This window comes from Tyto alba, unplaced genomic scaffold (genome assembly GCF_018691265.1).
Source record: "Tyto alba isolate M040663 unplaced genomic scaffold, T.alba_DEE_v4.0 Super-Scaffold_41, whole genome shotgun sequence".
NCBI classification, from domain to species: domain Eukaryota; kingdom Metazoa; phylum Chordata; class Aves; order Strigiformes; family Tytonidae; genus Tyto; species Tyto alba.
The window spans coordinates 21,747,426-21,764,167 of NW_024881317.1; the positions used below are offsets into that span (position 1 = coordinate 21,747,426).

Consider the following 16,742-nt stretch of genomic DNA (forward strand, 5'->3'; position numbering starts at 1 on the left):
GAACAGAAGAATCTAATTTTCACCTATCAAGAATCCTGTGAGGCCACAAACTGACGGGCTGAAAGGGCTCAAGTCAATCTCTCACTATGATGCAGGAGGATATAGAATAAGACAGAAGACAACGCTGTACACAAAGAATTCAATTCCTTCTCTTGTTTGCATTGAGGAAGAATCCTGCATCCCTCCAGGGAATTTTTTTGCTGGTTGTAGCTACGCTTGTGGAGCAGCTCGACGGAAAAGCAATGATTCATTGGGAAATAGGTATTTCAGTCTCTCCATAGGTGCTGCTAGCTACTTGGTATTCATCTAGTCCAAAAGAAGAGGGACTTTTTGGGCTCATTTTCTTGTGAAGCTCTGTGCTTTCTCACACACTGAGCTCTGGGAAGAAAACACACCAGTATTTGCAGAGCAATTAGCTGCACCCTTTCAGAAAGGGCCAGCTTAGTTTAAAATGAATTCCTCTGACTGATGTGACACACAGCTGCCACATTCAAATCCACTATCACATGGCTAATCAGGTTCCAGAAACAAAATACTCTTCTCCCAGCTGGAGAAAGCATTGACTAAGATTTTAAATGTCAAAAGTCTGGTTATTAAGTCTTTGTTCAAACTATATTCTGGTGACTGAAGGCAACAAAATAGCAGGTTTGTAGGCGGAGGGCTGCAAGACAAAGCAGTTTTCTTACAAATTCACTACAGAGGAATAGCGAGGACAATGTAGTCACCCTCTGTCACAGATCAGGGGAAGAATTCCTCAAAGTTACCCCTTCCCTACGATCAGACTGACCTTGGCAAAGTCTCGTGAAATTTCTCTTCCTCTGCACCCATCACCTTCATCACTCCAGGTCACGTTGCCGTTCTAGGGAGAGAAAAATGAAAGGGTGAAAGGATCGCCAGGGAAAGACTTTGCAGACAATTCCATAAAGATTGCAAATGTGCATTTTTGGGCACAAACACACGGAGAAGAAGCTGCTGGCTTAGACCAAGACAACTAGAAAGATGGGGGACATTTGTGCATTCGTCACAGCACACTTTCCTGGAATCTCCAACACTCAGCCCAAAATGGGAAGTGCCATTTCACCTTCCAGGCAACTACTGAAGGTAGGGGGAAGTTTTTGAGCTCTAAGATTTTTTTCCCACAGAAACACGTATCTCAGAAAAAGTTGTCTTGATGCCAGGGAAAACCATTCTAGAGGAAAGTGCTCAACACCTTCAACAGCTGCCTGCCTTCATCTGCTAAACAGAAGTTTGCTAATCCCCCCTGTAGCACATGCTTCGCTGTAACAAGGTCCAACACCTCAACAGAGGTACTGCTTTTGCTCTCCGTGTCCATCTTTTTACCAAGAGCACATCCTAGAGCCCCTAGGAAAAGGTGTGGGTGCTTCCCAGGCATCCTTCCTTTCTGTTCACCAGGTGACACCAAACACACTTGGAAGTGCCCTTCTGTCCACCCTCCACTCACTCACCAAGCCAAATCCAGAGTATGCTGAAGAAAGAGGGAAATAACCCCACTGAAAAGCTTCTTGCCAACCCAGGGCCATTACTCCTGGACACTTCTGGATCTCTATTTTCCCCACAGAAATGGAAAGCTCAGCTTTGCTGGATTAACGTTCATTCTTTTTCAGCATTTAAAGGATTACTCGAGTTAGGCCTATTCTACTTGGTAAATCATCGTCCTGAAACTACCACCGGGGCTGGAATCCAGCAGAGGCAACCTCTGGCTGTACAGCAGGACCAAGACCAGAAGAATGATACTGAAAAACTGCTGAAGCACCTTTAAACCATAAACTTCATAAAGTTTCAGTACAGCAAGTGCTCCAGAGCCACTCAACGAAAGAGAACAGCCAAGTCCATCCATCAAGGCAGGTTGGGCTACCCTGTCCTGACAAACACACAGCATCCTAACACAGATAGAAAAGCACTGAAGATAACCAGAGGTTTCAGCCCAGAAAAAGAATGCATGCAAATTAGGGACGTGGTCCAATATCTGAAATCCTGGAGTCATCTGGTTGTGACACATACATTGAATTAGAAAGATGAATGGCTCTTGTCAAGGCCAGGCAAAGCTACATTTCCCCCTTTAAAAAACACTGCAGTGAGCTGCCCTAATGCCTGCTGATTTAGTTTGAGTCAGTAATTCCTGCTGGAAAGTCAATTACCCAGTGAGTCCCATCAACTGAAAGATATTTAATGGGGGATTATTGCCACTTCTGTTATGTCAGCTGTTTATTACAGCAGATCAATTCCCAGCCCTCTCTAGGAAGAGATCTGAAGACCGGTTTTGTTCACAGGAGGATTCATCTGGGCATCCTTTGCTAGCAGAGATTAAAAACACAGTTTTTCTGCTAATTACGGAAACATCCAGCTGCTCCTAAAACCCCACTGATGGTGAACTCAGCTCAACAAACCTAGGTGAACAGTCAGAATAAGAGACAGTCTCTTCAGAAGGCAGCAGCTATTTCCCATCCTCAACTTCAAGGCAACGTGATTTGGCAGAGGGCCGAGCGGCTTTCTTGCAAAGTTTGTACGTGGTTATAAATCCAGAGGGCAAAACTGCTCATGGAGTTAAACTGGGTGCTCCAAGAAGCAAACCACTTGCTTTCATAAGGAATTTTGGTCCTGCTGAGAGCTTATTCCGCTACATTTGAGGACAGGGACAGGAAAGAGAAGAGGGCTTAAAGGAGACAATGCTGCCAGTGGGTTTGAACTTGGTAAAACTTCCAGGAACAAAACTTTCCATGGGATCGAAGACTCTTTAGAAGTTATTTTACTTGTTCTATTGGAAGAAAAATGATAATTAGAAGAGAATGACGAGATTAAGGTTTGATACAGAGAATAAGCAGAGTGTATGCACCCCACTTTGTGTACCTACAGCCCGAGGTGCTCAAGAGCACAGAAGTAATGCTCCCCCACACCTCGCTACTGAAAAGGAGCTTAAAGCCAGCTGAAGGCATCAGTGTGTTTAGCCATATGTCCACAAAATTGGCTGAGATGGACATCACCTGGCCTGACAGAGTGATCCGAGGTGAGAGACAGTGGACAGTATTAGCACTTCCTCCTGCAATAGCTGGAAAGGCTTTAAGCCCGTTACCACACCCCACGTTAAGCTATTGGAAGAGATAAAGAGAGTGCTTCTCATCTATCTCCGTGCAAGCAGCAGCCACCGTGGTGTAAATCAGCAAGGGGTGCACTGAAACAACACATGGGCTGTGGAGACATGAGGACAGAGCACAGGTTTGTTTTGGGTAGTGGAGTTAGCAAAGTCTCAGGCTAGCATGAAATGTCAGCTCAGCAGCCGGGGAATAAAGCCCTATTTATTCAGAGAACAGAGTACAAGCACCGACAGGCTCTTTCCCAGGCCTCAGCTTTGATCTTGAGGGACTATTCTGCTCACCAAAACCTTTTGGTTGTAGCCTTGGCACCGACCCAAGATACCAAATATTGGCAGCAGTCTGAGCAGTGACTCAAGCACAACCGGAACAGGTAAATCAGTAAAGAGCCCCATGAAGCTGCTGAGGCGAAAGATGCTCCACATCCAGAATAAACTACATTTTGCATAGCAAGAGAGCTCAGCAGGAGCTTTGGTATCAAGCTTCCTTTCCATTCCTCCTAGGAAAACAAAGTTACCCTATGCTGAGAAGCCCTCCTCCGTATGAACAGCAGGAACCTGAGAAATCAATATATCCTCACAAGTCATTAAAAGACCTTTGTGTAAGTCAGGCATTAGTAGCAGGAAGGAAAAAACACTGTTCAGAGAGGCAGGTCATTCTCTGGGGAGAGTCCTGCCTCTCCCTCCACCCGTCTGTATCAAGGGAATTTGCCGACGTTTGACAAACAGCTCTTGCGCTACCACGGGCAAGAATTTATCTGGTTTCTTGCAGAAAAGCAGCACAGGCTGTGCTTTACCCGCTGATGCCGAGCACGAGGGGGAAGGCAGAGGTGTTGGGAAGGGCTGCCCACCGAGCCAGGGAGCCTTCCCCATGCTGCAGACACACCTTGGAGGCCATCAGAGCCCCCCCTCCCCGAGAGGCTGCGGGCCTGCCTTCAGAAGCAATTATATCTGGAGCTATTTTAGGATTACTCCCTAACCACCTGGAATATCTTATTAGAGGGAAGCTCAGATGTCCGGAGCAATTTTGGTTTCCAATCCCACATTCAAAAGCCAGAGTTAACCCTCAGTTGCCAAGCAGACAGAAAAGGAGATGACAAACACTTGCTGCTTTGTCCAGTCCATTCTTTTGAGGACAAAAACCTTATAAACAAGCAGCCTAAACCCCTCTCTGCAGGACATCTATCTCTCAGATATCACCACCTCACACATCTGTCCCTCTGAGAGACTAAAGAATCAAAACTGTGCTCAATAAAAAAAAAAAAAGCGAAGTATTAAGGCAAACAGAACAGCAGCTCATCATCTCCTCCTCCAGTTGTGCCTGCACAAATTGCAGTTCGTGTGCAAACAGGGACATTGATGAGAAATTCAAAATGCTCCTTTGCCAGATCATTCCCTTCTTCCCCACCCCAGTTTCATGCAGGTGTTTGAGAGGGGCTCTGCTAAAGCCTCGACTACAAAGTTGTATTCAAATGGCAAATTCTGAACTGGCTGGAAACTTTAATATGCAAAAGAAAAGAAGAAAAAAAAAAAAAGTCTGGCGTGAAACTCCAAATCATCCTGCACCTCCTGACTGCAGACCTGCAGTTTTGACAGAGGTTTTAGGCCAGAAATCTGCTGAAATACCCACTTAGGGACTAGGCTAAATGCTGCAGTGAAAAAGAAAGCCCCTCCCCTACCCCATGGGTTAACTGAAAGCACTGAGTCAATGAAAAGGTACAGGGGCAGCAATTTCAGGATTATCAGAGAATCCACAGAAATTCCTTTTGTGGGTAGAGTTAAGCCTTAGGAAGTGAAACAGATGCTATTATAAAGAAAACTGTTGTACTACAAAACGCTGATAAGATCAGGACTACTGCCCTGAGCTGCAAGTTCTCAAGCATGGAGAACCAAGTTATAATTACTGCGTGCACAGGCTGCCTGGTAAAGCTCTGCTGAAATTGGAATAAACCCTTCCCAGTCTTACTAATAACAGAGCTCAATTCTATAACTACAAGCTTCAAAGATGGGGCTTGAAAATATTTTAGTGATTTCAGGAATGGCAGGGAGGATGAGGAAGGAAAGAAAAAGAATGGACTGAAGCTAACAGATTAATTACTTCTTTTATTAAGTTTCTTTTATGTGCTCCCATGACCTAGTGACTGCAGCATCAACACAATTCTTTGCAAAACAGGAATCTGCTTCCTTATCCTTAAGGAAAACTTGGGACTCTCTGTGAATGACTCCTATTCACAAATACTCAGAGGAATTAACTAAAATGTGACAACAAGATTTGCTCAGTGTTATGTGGCTGTGGGAAGAGAAATTCTCACTGCCACATGAGAGTCTCAGATTTACCCTGAAGTGAGAAAAACAGAAGTGTAAGAATACAACACATCCGAGCTCTTTCCACCTACTGTTCTCCAGTGTTAGCTAGAATTTCTCTACATTGGCACCAAAGGAGACAAGCTGCAACTATTCCAAAAGATAAATTTAGCACCCGAACAAATCCTAAAATGAGCCATATCTTCCCCAGGATATAAATGAGCTCCTCGCTCTGCTCCTTTGCTCCAGATATAGCACAGTCTCTGCAATGTAACACAGCCTTCATGAAGCCTAGGGAATTGCCTCTTGAGATTAAGATCTGGGGGAATTCTCTGATGTCTCATACGAGTTGTTTGTAGGCTGCTGCCTACAGTCATCACAAGCGGTTCCTGGGTTCTCCTCTCCCATACTTTCTTTGGTATATTAAACAAAAATTTGTTGCTCTAACCACCGATGCTGTAAGTTACGTATCAGCATGAACACCAAGTTAGGTGCTATGGCAAAAGCAGACTGTCACAGGGCTGAAGGTTTCATCAAAACAAACCTAAACCATGAATTTCAACAGAAGCAGCAACTGGCAACTTAGGAATTAACATCTGTTGTTACGGAAAACAGCTTTCAGTAAAAGAGAAACCAAATATCTAACACCAGCTATTAATGAAGAGTTCTCCTCTCACTACATCATAAAAAGAAAAATACCCAGTGGCCCACATGAGGAATTAAAAATCCAACCCTTGAATTGGGCCCTGGATATCTGAAATAACTAGGAGGCAAAAAACCTAACGTGTGAAATGCAACTTTTTTTATTCCTGGGACCTTCACCCCCTCTGGATTAATGACTATCTCCTGAGCAATACCTCATACACACACCACTTGGGGCACATACTTAAGGTTATGGAATCTCAGCCACTCATTCCTAGACCCTAGAGCAAAAGCAAAGTAATTATTTTAAGCTGACTTATCTTAATAAACACCATGACCTTTGTAAAAGTTTAGGTCAGGATTTTCAGGAGTGACTGGTGATTTCTGAGAATCTACTATGCGACACCCCCAAAAAGCAGACCACAAACCACTCTCTGAAAGTCAGACAGCTGCTTTACGGAGACTTACCTTGCTGCATTTAAGAAGGCATTAAGTATCAGCTGATGCCTGAAAACCTTGGCTTTATTTTTACATTCCACGAAGGAATGCACGTACTGGTGTGCGTGCTGTTGTGACAGCCTGACAGAACTGCTCATCCTAGTGCAGCACCCCAGCCTCGAGTGGGAGAGGAGCAAGCAGCACCAGCAAAACGGGGGCTGTGGTCCTGCCTTTCCTACACAGCTCTCCCGGGTAACCAGAGACATCGCCGAGCAATGCGAGAACCCACGGGACGGGGACCCACACCCAACCATCTGCTAAAAGCAACATTTTCACCGCGCGGAATTAAAAACTCATTTTTCTTCAAAGACAGGCAGCCCACAACGCCCTTTTCGACGAAGGCTGCTGGAGCCTTTGGCTGTCGGAGCCGTGATGGATTTGCAAGGGATTCAAGCAAGTCTGAAGAGTGAGCAAGTTGAGCACACACGCCCCCTCCCCCCCCCCCCCCCCCCCCCCAAGCTCTTCTTTCGGGTCTGCAACTCCCCGACAAGTAACTCCACTCCCTTGTTGTTTTGTGCTGACAGGATTCCCACCGCCCCTGTGTCATAAGCTGAGCCAGCTCTTTTGTCTGAGGGCTTGTTCTACAGTTATTTACTTGGCTATCCGGGACAGAACAGAATGAGGCTTGATCTTGCTGGTAGTTTCTATTTTTCTGCTATCTTCATGCCACATACCTTCCAGGCAATCCTAGCCTTACACTTTCAAGCTATGTTTTTCTCCAAACGCATCACTTTTAGAAGAACAATCCACACTTGAAAGAAGAAATAGAAGTGACTTTCCCCCCCTCTTCTGCAAGCAACAGCCATGATGCATACCATAAATACTCTTAGAGCAGAACTAGCTGGAAGCAGTGCATAGGTTATTAGCCTCCATCTCAACAGAAGCTAAAAAACAGACAATTCAGGAATCATTTTGAAAACAAACTGGAGAACGCAGGCACTTCTGCATTTGATCCTGGATTATTCTGCCTAACGCAACCATTTTAGACAGAGACAAAAAAAAAAAAAGCCCAGTATCTTTAAAGTATGCCTTTGAAATGAAAAATTGCAAGCAAGGCTCACACTGGGGCAAGTACGCTACCATTCAGTGTACAGTTACACGAACAGCCCAGAGCTGCACACACATTTCTCCCCCTTTGCTGTCATGCCAGCTAACAGTTCTTGTCTGCTCCCCTGGTTTACTCCTACCTCCACGCAGGCCCCAGCTCAACCAGCTCTGAACTGGTACGCTGCAGTTAAATTTTTACTCCCTGGTATGCAGACTCCAGTGGCGAATGCAAACAAGTTGATCTGCAATATTTACCCTACTCAAGGTGAATATACCGCACCAGCATCACCAATATTGGGTGTTTCAAGATGGCTTTTTGAGCACGCCATAGCACCCCCGTAACATCGGTCACCAGCCTGGCTATGAATATAAGTTGTGCCCCGCTGGGGCAAATCATCTAGCCCACTACTTCAACAACAGTACCAGGAAACAGTCTTTTGGGACAACTTGTGAACCTGCCTACTTTCTGCCATACCTTCCCGCCATGCAGAACAGCTGCAGCACAGCACATCCCTGATAGTCCTTTATAATCCAGTCCTACACTTGATGTCTGTGAATCTCTCTAATTCCTTTCTTTACTGCTGTACTGTTTGCCTCCCCAGCAGTGAAGGAGACTTACTTTAACACAGCAGCAAGAGAGGTTTTGGGGTTGTTTTTAAGTTTTGCTTCCTGGAGAAGCTTTGCTCTTTGGCTTCCAGAGTAAATTGGCCTGAAATCAGACTAAGCTGCAACCTACTACCAATATACTTGACTACTGCTGAAGTGGGCCAAAGTAACTGGATCGGTATTAGCGCACAGTATGCCAACCGTAAAACAAGGGGTTTTAAATTGATTTTTTTTTTTATTTTGCTATTCCACATCAACTTAGCCCAGATCTGGCATGCTCATGGTCATTTGTCTTCCCAGAACAGGGCAAATGACCTAGGATTCAAGCCTATTAATTCAGTAAGATTCACAGGACTCTCACAAGATAAGCAAGTATTGGAAAGAAGCACAGTGACATACTTGTTAACACTGGCCAAGCTAGAAATAAAGACAGCCAAAAACTAATGCTAAGTTTATTGGTGTGTTTTGTTGGTTTTTTTTTTTTTTTGAAAGTAATCCCCCTAACACCAGAGTCCTGAAAGCAGAAGTTTTTACCAGTCATTCGAATCCAGTAAATTCTGAAGCAATTTCTGTAGCAACTGCCTCTGTCCGACATACCCACCTCACTTCCCTACAACAGCTTGAGTAACTCTTTTTTTCTCAACCCAACCCCTCTTCAGGAGCAAGCACAGAGAAAACACAGCAGCAACAGGCTGCCTGCTGTACCTTGTGCACCAGGGCTGCTTTGCCAGCATGCTTTATAGCCTTAGTAGTACAGGTGCCATTCACCCGCCAACTTAGAGGAGTCCCTGGCACTGGCCTTGGTGTAGAAACACCAAACTGGTCCAGTTTTGCAGGAGCAGCTGGGCAGGAGCCTATGGGCCACGCTAAATGGGATGGAAGAAAAAAGCAAGCTTGCTGGGCTTTAGCAGTTCCTCCTCAAACCACTGCATGGGACAGCACAAAAGCAATCACCTCGTGCATGCAAGCAGTGGCTAAGGGGAGAGCCTGCCCTCAGCACCCACAGCAAACTTGCAACCGCCTACGGCTCACCAGCCACCACAAAGCAGCTCCAGCTTTTTTACTTTATCGGGTTCGCAGGAGGGAAGGAAAAAACAGCTCTTGTTTTGTCCACACAAGGTTTCTTAGCTCGAAGAACTACCTGAAGCAAAATCTAACCATCTCCACGTTCAGGCTAACACCTGTAGAAAAGGACAATGAAGTCCAACTTTTTTTTTTTTTTTTTTTCCTTTCTTTAAACCATACAGTCCTTTGGCTCAATTTCAATACATATAAATGCTGTAAGTGTCTCTGAAACTCTGCTCGTTAGCTCTGTAACAAAACAGCACACAAGTGCTACATTAACTGAGATAGCCTCTGACAACAAAGAAAAGAGTTCTTGATCCTCTGGCATTTATCTACAAGGAGTACTAATTCATCATTCAAACATAGAATTAACCTCCTACGGAACCCAAGCAGTAGCAAGTGAGCTCCTTCCTTCCCACACATGAAATATAAAGTGGCTCTGCTTGCTCACAGGATCAGCGGCAGGACACGCACTCTTCCCTGCCTGCCCACACCACTAACCAGAAAACCAAAGTCTCTGCATCCCAGGGTCTTACACAAAGAGGTTATAGAAGTCGTACGTGAAATAACTTGAGTGAGACATTAGCAGGCAAGTGTCTCCACCAAAAATAAACATAACACCAGCCTGTTCCATTCTGAACGGCACAGCAGCAGCGAGGTAGAAGATAAACGAGCCAAAGATCAAACCTCTACCTCCCCACAAAGGCTCTGACCGATCGGGGTTTCTGTATTGTTAGCTGGAAATCTGTATCTGTACAGCAAATCAAGTTCTTGTGAAATCTCTTTATAAAAGAATAAGCCTGGAAGAGTACACCAGGGAAGCATCGCTCTGCACGTGCCCGGTCCCTGCACTCTTTCCAACGCCCTTGCAAACAGCCAGCGCTTGTAACAGGACACTGGGCTAAAGAAATCCTCGAGCTGACTGCCTGTGGTCATTCAGAAGGAAGTAACGTTAAAAACACTGACCTGTTTGAGCTGCTCGTCCAACCGCCAGTTCTGGCGTCCAGATGGGGAACCACAATACGGTTGCTTAGTAGTGTCTTTACCCTGTTCTTCTTTGCCTTGCTGCCCCCGCGGGTGCCCCGAAGCTGGAAGAGGATTAGAGGTAGAGGCCACTCTTTGGTTGTGATGGGCAACTTTGGGAGCATGAAAATATTTCAGAGCAGAGCAGGTTTGTTTTCCAGTCACGTCAGCGCCATCCTCAAGATCGCCACCTTCCAAACCCCCTTCTTCCTCCTCCTCCTCCTCTTCCTCCTCCTCTTCATCCTCCTCCTCCTCCTCTTCTGGCTCCGAATTCATGCTGCTCTGATCAAAAGCCCGCGTAGCTCCGGCTGCAGGTGGGCCTCTGGCCAAGGGACCAACAGCAGAGCCCCCTGAAGCCCTGCCAGATGTGGCTGCTAGGACAGCCTGCTGCACGGCCAGCTGCTGAGTGTAGAGCAGCTGGGCTTCTCTCATCTGCCTCTGCTGTCTCTCCCTGGAATCCATCTGCAGAGGCGTTTGCTGCTTCTGCTGCTGCTTCTGCAGCTGCTCGACCACAGCTTCCAGCTTCATCCCGCAGTTTGCATGGCTGGGAAAAGAGGGGGGCGTTTTTGACTTTATCTGGCAGGGTTCAAGCCCCGACCTTGGGAGATTGGCAGAATCTGAAAGATAGACAAATATTTGTCCGTATGAATATAAAATGCTTTCATCTTTTCCCCAGGAAGAGGATAAATAGAGTGCAAAGCCAATACTCTTTCCTGTGCAGGAGACCGTGAAACAATCAGCTTCATGTTTAACAGCCTCAGGCTCAAACTTGCATTCAATTTTCAGACTGTTTAATTGTATTTTCAAGCTGAACACATTCGCTATAACCTCAGTTTCATATACCCCAAAGACAGCATCTGAAATGCCTTTCTCCACTGTCCCAGCAGTTAATTTTTTTGTCATGCTTCCTAAATAATTACTTTTGAAATGTTAGCTTTAACATCTAGGGTTTGGTGCTTTTGAAAATACTACCTTAAAAGGAGATAGCCGGGATGATAAGCTTCACCATATTTCTATTAAAAAACAGTCAGGAATTTATCACACAGCAGTTACCTCTAAATTCTTTTATGCTTTCATTACATTACTAAATTCTTTAGACTTTATATGGCTTTCTTAAAAAAAAATACCCCTATATTAGCCATTATTTTTCCCCAGGGGGGTGAGACAAGTAAAGCAAAGACCACTGTAGCCCAAAACAAACTGCTGAGCACCAAGCAACTCCTGCCTCTGGTTCCCAGAGTTGCCATTACATCTCAAGCCCCAGCCACAGCCTCCCTTCGATTTTTCCCAGTCGAAGGAACCAAGAGCTTTCCTAGCTCTCCATTTTGATGTGCAGCAAGCCCACGCTGAGCCAGCACTAGCCTCCTCTTGAGCAAAGACCAACAGAACAGACCACAGTCGGAAACACAGCTCCGATCTACAGTAAATCCTAGGAAGATAACTACACCTTTAATCCCCAACCATTAAAATCAGCATGTGTATTTTGGACTTTGTGTCACAAACTGGAACTGCTGACAAAGATGGTCCTTCTCAGCTCTTTTTTAATGTAAAAAGATGCTTAAACAGATCTCACTTGCTGCCCTTCAAGGTTCACTGATATCAAAATACAGTCAGCCTGGAGAAACAAAGGAAAGGCCAACTACAAAACAAGCTACAGAGTCTCCTGGCCACCTCCCACCACCGGTGTTTACAACCAGCACTGTGCTATTCAAGCCACATACTTGAAAAAAGAGACTATTTTGCTAACGTGATATTTCCAAACAGACACAGTTCTGTCCTAAAACAACAAATAACCTACCAGATACCAGTTTTAAATGTGAAAGACAACTTCCAGCATCCCTAGCGCAACTCCAAGTCTTCCTCTAAGGTGGTCAGACTGCGTCTCTCCTACAAAGTGCCTGCAAGCCAACTCATTTTGCCTCTGCAAACTCTTCCCCGTGCTAAGTAACAGCCCATCACCAAAATGAAAAGCCCGGCCGGTTCATTTGCATTTTTATCTAGCAGGCAGCGGCATAGCTTTAGCTTGCAAATGAAACAATATAAAGTGGATTAGTGGTTTGAATGTCAGGAGCAATAATGCATTACCTGGCAGCTGAAAAGAGACTCAGACTGTTCGGAAAGCACAATACACCATCTGGCCTAGCTCCACACACACGCTCCTCCAGTAAAGCAACAATGAACCGGTGCGGGTGTTGCAACAGCAACAAAAAAACAGACTAGAGAACCTACAGCCCACACCTTGCTGTATATTGTTGCACCTGAGGCGCGGAGAGGTGTCACCTCTCCTGCCTGGGGGATACGCAGCAGGGCGTGCGGTTAATACACACCCCGGGTGCGTTACCGATAATAAATGACCTGATACTCGGTTAACACGCCGAGCAAACACACCTCAGGTGCAGCAACACCCTGGTATGCGACACCCCGCGCGTACTTCCCGGAGTTCAGGTACAATAGCCTGTGACAGGTTACAGCAGGATTTACGCGCAGCTGCAGAGGGTTTTCAATCAGGGCCCGGCCCAAACCTCACCAGCCTCCAAAAAGATGACTTTTGGATACAGCAAACACGCCCTCAGCAAGTATCCACGTTATTGTGGAGGGGCAGCCAACTTTACAGCCCGTTTTAAGTCAACAAGGAGATGCGCTGCTCACAGCAAATAATTAAGTCGCAATATCAAGGCAGAGTTTAAGTCTAGACTGAGAACATTAAACCACTCCAGGTTTTAACGTCCACTTCACCCCTCAGCAGGAATATCTGCTTACTTTTTGTATCTCTCCCAAACAAGGCAGTGAAAGGATTCAGTTTAACCTTCAAGTCCTCACGCACCAGCCTTTGTGTGTAGTTTTTAATCCCTGGGAGAGCGCTTTAATTTAAAAAAACTCCCCTTGATTTGACTTTTTAACTCGCTCTATTTCCAACATAATCGGGAAAATGCTTGCCTCCGCGCCGACAGCGCTTGGAAAGAGCTTTTTCCAAGTGGAAACCACCTGAAAGAGTTAAAGCGTGAGATGAGCAGCCGAGGGCAGCCTGCCTCCCAGCCCCGGGGAGGGGAGAGGGCTCCCGGGGTGGTAAACAACTCCATCAAGCCTTTCCCCCCGCCCTCCCGCCTTGTTCCCGGTTTTACCGGAGACCTCCCATACCCCATAATCCCGCCCCCCCCCCGGGACCTACCCGGGGAAAGGCGGCTGTACCCGGCGCCCAGCCCCGCTCCCCCGACCCACAAACCGGTCCCACCCGCCCAAACACCCGGTGAGGTCCAGCCCACCCACCCCCCCCCACCCGCTTCGGTACCGGCCGCCAATGCAGCAACGGCACCGCTCCCCACCCCCCCCCACCGTTTCCCCCGGTATCGCCCCCTCCCTCCTCAGCTGCCCCTGCCCTTCACCTCCTCCCCCGTCCCCCCCCCCCCCCCCAACTCCCCACCGGGGCGAACGGGGCCGTTACCTCCCGCAGGCTCCGGGAGCGGGTCGCTGCCGGCCCGTGCGCGGCCGCCTCGGCTCCGCCCGCGACACAGCCTCTTCTTTTCCCGTTTTTTTTTTTTTTTTTTTTTTTTTCCTCCTCTCCTTTGCCCCCCCCTCCCCCCCCAGACACCCGCGCCGCCCCTCCTCAGCCCAGCCGGAAACGGGGCGGCGGAGGCGGCGCCCAGCAACGGAAGCGCCCGCCCCACTTCCGGGTGCGGCCCCGACAACGGAAGAGCGAGCGCGGCCCGGCCCCGCATCCGGAAGCGGCGGAGGGAGGGGGGAAGGGGCGGGGCCGGGTGGCTGCCGGGAGCCAATGAAACATCGAGGTGAGAGGCGGCTTCCGGTTCCGGTAGGATAAAAGAGTGCGCTCGGGGCGGGGACCAGCAGTTGCTGAGGCGGTGTGCCCAGGTGAGTGTCATGGCGGCTGCTTCTGCCCCGCTTCCCTCCGTTCTCTCGCGTTTCCCGGGCGGGCTTACCGAGCCCCGTTGTCCCTTCCGGCCCCGGAGAGGAAGGCGAGGAGGAGGTTTACGTCAGGTTTTTTTTTATTTCCTCAGGTCTGTGGTGATAGCGCTTGTGGGAGTCTGTGTTGGGGCATCCCTGCTGTTCCCCGCAGGTTTTTGGGGAGGAAGTGGGAGGGGTCTGTTCTTGTCATTTTAGGGGACGCATATATATATATATATATATATAAGTATTCTGGAGGGAATAAGTAAGTATTTTGGCTCTCTGGTGTCTCCACTCAGGCCCTGAGGGCTCTGTAGCACAAGCTTTTATGCCTCCTCACCACCCCTTCTTACCTTAGATCCCTCAGCACTGCTCTTGGGGCTCCCTAGTGTAATAAATCCTTTCAGGCCCATAGTGGATGGGGCAAGTATTGGGGTTCCTTGATGTTCCTGCTCTGTTCCCTCTGAGGAGGGACACGGTGACACCTCCCTGTCCCTCCTCACCTCAGGCCTGGTCAGCATGGCGGACGAGGAGATCGCTGCCCTTGTTGTGGACAATGGCTCTGGCATGTGCAAGGCAGGCTTTGCGGGAGACGATGCCCCCCGTGCTGTGTTTCCCTCCATTGTGGGCCGTCCCCGACACCAGGGTGTCATGGTGGGCATGGGGCAGAAGGACAGCTATGTGGGGGATGAGGCCCAGAGCAAGAGAGGCATCCTCACTCTGAAGTACCCCATTGAGCACGGCATCGTGACCAACTGGGATGACATGGAGAAGATCTGGCACCACACCTTCTACAACGAGCTGCGCGTCGCCCCGGAGGAGCACCCTGTCCTGCTCACTGAGGCCCCCCTGAACCCCAAAGCCAACCGGGAGAAGATGACCCAGATCATGTTCGAGACCTTCAACACCCCAGCTATGTACGTAGCCATCCAGGCTGTGCTGTCCCTCTATGCCTCTGGCCGCACCACCGGCATTGTGATGGACTCTGGGGACGGTGTCACCCACACCGTGCCCATCTATGAAGGCTACGCACTGCCCCACGCTATCCTGCGTCTCGACTTGGCCGGCCGTGACCTGACCGACTACCTCATGAAGATCCTCACGGAGCGGGGCTACAGCTTCACCACCACAGCTGAGAGGGAGATCGTGAGGGACATCAAGGAGAAGCTCTGCTACGTTGCTCTGGACTTTGAGCAGGAGATGGCCACAGCTGCATCGTCCTCCTCCCTGGAGAAGAGCTATGAGCTGCCCGATGGGCAGGTGATCACCATCGGGAACGAGCGTTTCCGATGCCCTGAGGCCATATTCCAGCCTTCCTTCCTGGGCATGGAGTCCTGCGGCATCCACGAGACCACCTTCAACTCCATCATGAAGTGCGACGTGGACATCCGGAAGGACCTGTACGCCAACACCGTGCTGTCTGGCGGCACCACCATGTACCCTGGCATCGCTGACAGGATGCAGAAGGAAATCACGGCCCTGGCTCCCAGCACCATGAAGATCAAGATCATCGCCCCGCCAGAGCGCAAATACTCCGTCTGGATCGGCGGCTCCATCCTGGCGTCTCTCTCCACCTTCCAGCAGATGTGGATCAGCAAGCAGGAGTACGATGAGTCTGGCCCCTCCATCGTCCATCGCAAGTGCTTCTAGAGGGACTGCTGGCAGTCACCCGAGGGCCGTCCTCGCCGGGGCAACCTCCTTCCCCGTTGGACCAGAATCGTTCGACTGTTACTTATTTTATGTTTTAACTAATTTGTTGAGGTACCCAGTAGTGAGATGTGCGGTTTAATGGCCCGTTAGGCTGTAGTTCTGTGGCTGGCTAGCTGCTCCTCCTCCTCCTCGTGGCTCTTGGGGGCCTGGGAGTAGCCGGAGGGTTGTTCACTTTTCCTGTGTAACACTGATAGGATGACACTAAAGTTAGTTTTGTCACCTTTAGGTTTGTCACAACTAATGCCTTTGTAGGAAAATAAATAAACTTCTTAAGCCTAGAAACTGTACGAGGTTATTTTGCTTTCTTTCAGGGCAGGCTCTCCATGCTAGAAAGAATTACTGTGCAATACATAGGTTTTGGACTCAAACTTGGTCTGTAGCTGCCTGCTTAAAACTTCGAAAACAAAATTGGGGGTAAACACTCAACAAATTATGTTGTGGCACCTTTTAAAGCTGCCTTGAGCTGTGTGGACCATTTTAAGAACTGCTAGGGAGGAAAGCTTGACTGGTATGTGGCTCTTGCAGCCCTTCTGGACTTTCATGGCAACTTGGCTTTTTTTAGAACTCAAACGGCACTTCTAGTCCGAAAAAGTTGGTGCCTTGGCACAGGTTTGGGTGATGGGGGGAGCGCAGCTGCCTCTCCTTTTTTGGGAGCAGCAGCTAGGGCTGAAGCTTGCTAGGCTTGGGGAAGCTGCTCCCTCCTGCTCTGGGGGTTGTCTCCAGGAGCTCCTCTTCCACGGGGAAGGCTGGCGACTAATTAAGGCCGCGCCATTAATTGCGAGGCAATCCGCCCTTCCCAGCCCCTCACCGCCCCGCCGAGTGCCCGCCTTCCTCCTCC

General features: G+C 48.4%; 2 protein-coding genes across 3 annotated transcripts in view; one reads left to right on the plus strand and one right to left on the minus strand.

Moving 5' to 3' along the window:
• ARID3B (AT-rich interaction domain 3B) overlaps nt 1–13,978 on the minus strand; it is a 32,735-nt gene extending 18,757 nt beyond the window's left edge. For both annotated transcript variants that reach the window (XM_042803693.1, XM_042803692.1), the window contains exons 1-3: nt 13,737–13,978; nt 10,238–10,911; nt 788–859 (exon numbers count right to left, since the gene is read on the minus strand). In XM_042803693.1, the coding sequence (XP_042659627.1) occupies nt 788–859; nt 10,238–10,822 (657 nt within the window). In that variant the 5' untranslated portion in view covers nt 10,823–10,911; nt 13,737–13,978. The remainder of the gene's footprint in view (nt 1–787; nt 860–10,237; nt 10,912–13,736) is intronic.
• A 112-nt stretch (nt 13,979–14,090) lies between these two features.
• LOC104356423 (actin, cytoplasmic type 5) lies at nt 14,091–16,186 on the plus strand. Its single transcript, XM_032990420.2, has 2 exons — nt 14,091–14,161; nt 14,703–16,186. The coding sequence occupies exon 2, from the start codon at nt 14,714–14,716 to the stop codon at nt 15,842–15,844; it is 1,131 nt and encodes a 376-aa protein (XP_032846311.1). The 5' UTR covers nt 14,091–14,161; nt 14,703–14,713; the 3' UTR covers nt 15,845–16,186.
• The last annotated feature ends 556 nt before the right edge of the window (nt 16,187–16,742 follow it).